This window comes from Primulina eburnea, chromosome 1 (assembly GCF_022965805.1).
Source record: "Primulina eburnea isolate SZY01 chromosome 1, ASM2296580v1, whole genome shotgun sequence".
Classification (NCBI taxonomy): Eukaryota; Viridiplantae; Streptophyta; class Magnoliopsida; order Lamiales; family Gesneriaceae; genus Primulina; species Primulina eburnea.
This window is the reverse complement of record NC_133101.1, coordinates 16,704,011-16,710,388: the sequence shown is the minus strand read 5'-3', so window position 1 is coordinate 16,710,388 and position 6,378 is coordinate 16,704,011. Positions and strand designations below refer to the sequence as shown.

Here is a 6,378-nt window from a genome sequence, read left to right as displayed (position 1 = left end):
ATGGCTAAACTGATATCAGTCCCCTATATGTTCTCTCCTCTAAGGGGTGAGGCCAGTAATCAGTAATCAGAATTCAATAATGTTCAGAATATATATTCCTACCATTAGTTCACTAAGTTTCAGTGCTTCAAAATCAGAAATCGAGAATATACTTTGCTTCAAAACAGAAATCATCAAACGGGTTTCAAGATATTTATACATAAGCCCACTTAGGTCTGGAAATCTGCTTGCCTTGCTACTGGATCTTACAGCTTTGAAAATGCACCCTCTTAGCTCTAATTTCAAGTGATAACTCAAGATTTTGGTAAACCAATTCAGCTGTTTGAGGGTGCTATTTATAGGTGAAATTCTGACTGTTGGCCTCTCAATTAAGGCCATAATCTGACATTAACAATCTTTATTTCGTGTTAAATGCTTCAGTTACAAGTTTAAGCTGAATCAGTAACTGTCTGCTGGAATTCGCTCTTCTGCTGCCGGATTCTGTCTGCTGGATTCTGGTCTGCTGGAAAATGTCATCTTCTGAAATATGAGTTGCTGCTGATATTATGCTATCTGTTGCTATTGCTGGAATTTCAGGTTCTCACATCGAAATTACTTGTTCAGGTGAAGAAGTTCACAAAACTGGCGGCCGCCATGAAAATTTTTATATTCTAAATTTTCATTTTTCATTATATAAATAAAATTTGTATCCTTGACACATCCGCTCTGTCAAATCGATCAAGATTATAATGAGTTCACAATTATTTATTTAGTGAATTTGAAATTTACTAATTAAATAATATTACTAGTATTAATGACTACTAATAAGTACGAAAACCTCAAAAAATATTATAGTTAGATCTAGAATTAATTAAATAATATTAAAGAAATTAAATAATGATTATTTAATTTTAGTTAAATGTGTCTTATCGTATATTAATTGTATATATGTAGATGTATTAATATATGTACACATATATTTTATATGAAGGTATAAGGACGTGTATGTAAAATAAATACATCATGCATTATCAAAAGTTGATTAATATATTATATAACAACAACAATCATAAGAGAATTTTAATTAATAAAAATTGAGAGTCCTAATGATACCAGAATTAGGAATCTTAGTAACATAGAACTTGTGTATTTAGTAAATATGTTATGGAAGGTTGATAACATATAACATTAATATACAACACAAAACTCATCCTCCTCCCTACCAACAAGTCTCGGCCCTCTTGAAAAAAACTTGAACAAAAATTTTGACCACGAGCTCCCATCATCATCGCGTCCCACCGACGTTGCACCGACTCCAGATTTCTGAAATTTGGGGTTCTACTCTCAACAAAAAACTATTTACGATTTTTAGAACAATCCAAACAAGGAATCCAATCTCCGATCGTGGACTTGATTAGACGATCAAGAGAAAGGGAGATCCTTTCGAAGTGATTTACAAGAAGGGTCATCTCTGTTAATCTCGGATTGGTTTGGATTCCAGTGTTTAAAACACACAGGTATACAATCTAAACACCGTATGGATGCTTGAGTAACATACGACACCTAAGGAAAGTTTTTAAGTGTTGAAACTAAAAATTTAATACTTTCGTTGTGCCTTGGGTGCGAAAAATCGGTACACCGATAATGGTATCAGAGCCAAGGTTTTTCTCAATCGTACGTTTTATTTGAATCGTGCAGAATAAATTATTTATACTCGCGTTTGAAAATCTAGGAAAACACGGACTGCGAAAATAATTTTTTGGAATAAAAAATTTTATTTCGCGGCTGCCTGGAAAAGTTTGGGGCACTGCGCATGAGTCAATCAGTCGCTGCCCGTGACGATTGCCTACCCAAAATTTTTAAACAAAAAAAAATTTATGGGGCGAGCCTATCGTCGCGTGATCGCTGCTCGAACTGTTCAGGCAGCACATATGGGCTCGGGAAGGCTGCCTGAGATGGTCTCGAGGCAGTCCTGCTAGACAGGGACTATCTTTTGGGAGTTCCGGAGAAATTTTCTAAATTTTTGGGTCAAAATTGATAGTTTATAAAAATTGATCAAATTAACTCACTAAAATAAATTTTGATTAGATTACGGAATTTATTCACAAAATAAGTAATTAGAATTTATTTTTAATTATTTATAGTAAAAATGAGTTTTTACAAGAAATTTAATTAATGACAGTTAGTAATCATTTACAAGATACATTATTTGTAGATAATATTTGAATATTGATATTATATGGTGAAAGGACGATCAAGAGCCATTACCAATTTGCTAGGTTTATGTTAGGATATTTTACAATTTTTTGTTTTTAATTATTCGATATTTAAAAGTGAATATGGTTTATGGCCCCGTTCTCAACCCCTAAATTTGTATCCCAGTGTGTCATGTAAATTTATTGTAAATATTAGAGTTAGTGGAAGATCAAAATTTGAAGACGGTGAGCTTAGATCCTCGAAAAGAGTTTTGAAGATCGAAAACATATAAAATATTGAAAGCTTATGTAATATTACATTTGCATCCATGCATTTAATGAGGTTCTGAACATGAATCTATATATGGCTCGTATATGGATCTATTAGCTCTCGGTTATCGATCATCATTTATTATTTATAATGTATGTGATGTATTATAAATAATTAATATGTGCGTTATCATTAATATAATAACAAGAGTTGCATGAATCCGACAAGCATACTAACAAATAAGGCACAAGTTTTTAAAATTAATGATGAGACAATTTTAAAATAAAATACCTCATTTCGGGTAAGATTAAAATCCTTCATTTCAGATAAAACCCAAAATTTAAATCAAACCCACTAAAAATAAAACTAAAAGAAATTTTAATATTTTCTTGCCTCCCATCAACGGTGGCTGCATGATGAACGTTACTCGCTATCAGTGTTTGTCTCATATTATTGGAGAGACCTTGATGTCGGAAAACTGTAACTTCCACTGAAATATTTGATGTGAACCACGTGAAATTCCCATGACTTCAGCTCATATTATTGGGGGATCTCATAACGACCGTCCACTAAGGTTCGACGTTGATGGGTCGGACTAGACACGTGAAGAGAAATGAGATCATATTATTGGGTCCTTCTCAAATGTTATGCAAAAGTACGTAAGGGGTGCAAAGAGTTGTAATTGGGCTCTACCTTTTAGAAATTGTGATTGTCTAATATTATTCGGGATAATAATTTCGCAATTACATCCCTTATCAATGTATGAACAGCTATCTCGGGTCTTGTGTACTCACTAAAGAAATTGGATTTCTCGTTTTCATAAGAGGTTGGTGGAAATATCAAAACAGTGGGAGGAAATACATAAAATAAAAATTTTATATTTTATATCTTACAAAATATTTTAAAATAACCAATAACGTTTATTTAGTTTCATTTCAATATATCAGCGATGTCACGAAACCCATTATCTGTTATTCTCAATCGAAACAAGTTAATTGGACCTAACTATCATGACTGGCTAAATAATTTTAAAATCATTAGAGGAAAAGGACGAGCTCCAGCAACAAGTGGTGCAATTACTGGTGGATGAGGAGGAAGAACCAGAACCTGAAGAACTAGTGCCAGTGCCAGTGGAGGCAGTAGGAGACGGAGAGGTTTTAGGCTAGAGTGTTTTAGCCTATTGCTACTGTTAGAACTATTTCTTTTCCGTTGTTGCTATTTTTCCATTGCAGTAAATTTCCATTCAGTTGTTTACGTTTATTTGAGAAATCAATAAAGGATGTTATTTTGATTACTTGTTGACGTCAATTTATTTTCGCACAAATTATGCAATGAATTTTATTAGTTCGTGCAACAAACATCTTAGAAACTTGTACGCTTGTAGGTAATGGCCGGAAGACCTCCACGAAACAATTGCAACCCGCGGTACGCCAACAACCGCGACGACAATAATGGAAATCCAAATCCTGACGGAAATCCATCGCCACCACCTCCCAGAGTGGGCCTGAGCCAAGCAGATTTGATGGCTATAGCCACCATAGTGGCAACAACTATCCAAGGTTTGGGAAACACCAATGGTAACGGTAACCAGCAGCCTCAAACACCACCGGCACAGAATGGGAACAAGTATCATTATGATTCCCTTCGTAAGAACCGTTGTCCAGTGTTCAAGGGGGACGCCGACCCTGAAAGTAGCCAGAATTGGTTGAAAAGTGTGGAAACCCAGCTGCGACTATTAGAGATACCCGAGGCACTCAAAGTAGAGGTGATAATACAATTCCTTGAAGATAAAGCGAGAAAGTGGTAGGAAACAGTCTCACCTACCCTGACAGCCGCCGGAGCGATCACCTGGAAACAATTCAGAGATGTCTTTCTCAAACAGTATTTCCCAGCAGAAGTCAGGCTACAGAAATTGAGCGAGTTTGAGAACTTCTCGTAAACTCCAGACATGTCAGTGGTAGATTACACATCCCGATTCAATGACCTTGGAAATTATGCCCCGATAATCATGACAGATGATGTTCTGAAGATGCACAGATATAAGAAGGGTTTGAGCAGCCGTATCCAATCATCCTTAGCAGTTTACCAACCTACGAGCTTTGCTGACTTAATGGGAGCAGCAATAAGAGCCGAGATGGATATCAAGCGTCGGGAGAACGAGAACAAGAATAAGCGGCCTCTTACTGGACAGTCATCTCAAGAGAAACCACCATTCAAGAGACCAAATCAGTCCAGTGGGTCATTCAAAGGTGTTTCGTCCCACCCAACTTACCAAGAACCAAATATGTGTCCCAAATGTAATAGCCGTCATTCTGGAGAATGCCACAGACAGACTGGAGCATGCTTAAATTGTGGGAAACTAGGGCATCGAATTGCTAATTGTCCCGAGCCATTGAAGAGAGTTACCAAACCTAATGTTGATGCTAACCCCAACAAGCGAAAGGAGAATAAACCCAATGCTCGTGTGTTTGCAATAACTCAAGAAGAAGCAGATGATGCAAACGATGTCGTGGCAGGTACCATTTTTATCAATGACATGCCAACTTACGTGTTGTTTGACAGTGATGCTACTCATTCTTTTATATCTAAAAGGTTCACTAAGAAACTAGGGCTTACACCGGAAATACTAGTTGAACCCTTTAGATTAGCAACTCCTACTAGTAAGACAATCGAAACACATAGAATGCACCGAAAGTTTAAAATCTGTATCAATGAGCACCTATTCCAAGCGGAATTGATACAACTGAATATGGTGGAGTTTGACGTCATTCTAGGAATGGATTGGTTATCCAAGAATCATGCATTAGTAGATTGCCGAAATAAGAACGTCAGACTTCAAGCTCCAAACCAAGAAGAGGTCATTTACCGTGGCAAAATCAAGAAACAGAAATCTCTCCTATCAGCTTCTCAGACTTGGAGAGTCATGAAAAGTGGAGAAGAAGTTTACTTATCAATGATAAGTGAGGTAAATGAAGAAACTATGCTTGCATTAGAAGAGATTCCAGTAGTTCAAGACTTTCCAGATGTCTTTCCTAAAGAACTCCCTGGAGAAATTCTGGACAGAGAAGTAGAATTTGAAATTAATTTGATACCCGATGCTACACCAATATCAAAAGCACCCTACCGAATGGCTCCAGCAGAATTGAAGGAATTGAAAGATCAACTCCAAGAGCTGTTGGATAAGAAACAAATCCGACCAAGTGTATCTCCTTGGGGAGCTCCTGTTCTATTTGTGAAGAAAAAATATGGAAGTATGAGATTGTGTATTGATTACAGGGAACTGAATAAAATCACAATCACGAATAAGTACCCACTTCCAAGAATAGACGATTTGTTTGATCAACTAAAAGGAGCTATGGTCTTTTCCAAGCTCGACCTAAGGACAGGTTATCACTAACTGAAGGTCAAGGCAGACGATATTCCGAAGACGGCTTTCAGAACAAGATATGGACATTACGAGTTCATGGTAATGCCGTTTTGATTAACAAATGCTCCAGTAGCATTTATGGATCTCATGAACATAGTGTTCAAACCTTATCTTGACAAGTTTGTGGTGGTGTTTATTGACGATATTCTCATATATTCACCAAGTGAAGAGGACCACAAAGAACATCTCCGTCTGACTCTCATATATTCAGATGTTGTTTTGCAATTATGTGGTTGTGAGACAACGCCAGTGTCGACTAACCCCGGTCTCGAGCCGTGACATTCAGGGATTTGCACTTGAAACAACAACAAAGTTGTTGAACCAAGTCTATACAAATGCAGTTGATAAAACTCCATATGAGTAATGGATGGTAAAGCCACCCAAGTATTCTTTCTTAAGAATACGATGATGTCCTTCCTATGTGTAGTAGCCCGAATTCCAAATTGGGTAATTAACGGAGTAATGGTGATTAAGAAGGTTTAATGTGTAATTTTGACCGAGTCATG

At 36.7% G+C, this 6,378-nt stretch overlaps 1 protein-coding gene across 1 annotated transcript; it reads left to right on the top strand.

Annotated features, from left to right (window-relative positions):
• Positions 1-4,393: 4,393 nt before the first annotated feature.
• Positions 4,394-5,842, top strand: LOC140805051 (uncharacterized). The gene is made up of 2 exons (XM_073161239.1): positions 4,394-5,619; positions 5,722-5,842. Exons 1-2 carry the CDS (start codon positions 4,394-4,396, stop codon positions 5,840-5,842), a joined length of 1,347 nt encoding a protein of 448 aa, XP_073017340.1.
• Positions 5,843-6,378: the final 536 nt, after the last annotated feature.

Coding starts and splice junctions, on each gene's coding strand:
- LOC140805051 (XM_073161239.1), top strand. CDS start 4,394: ATGTCAGTGGTAGATTACACATCCCGATTCAATGACCTTGGAAATTAT. Junction 5,620..5,721: donor AAAGATCAACTCCAAGAGCT/GTTGGATAAGAA, acceptor TATTGATTACAG/GGAACTGAATAAAATCACAA.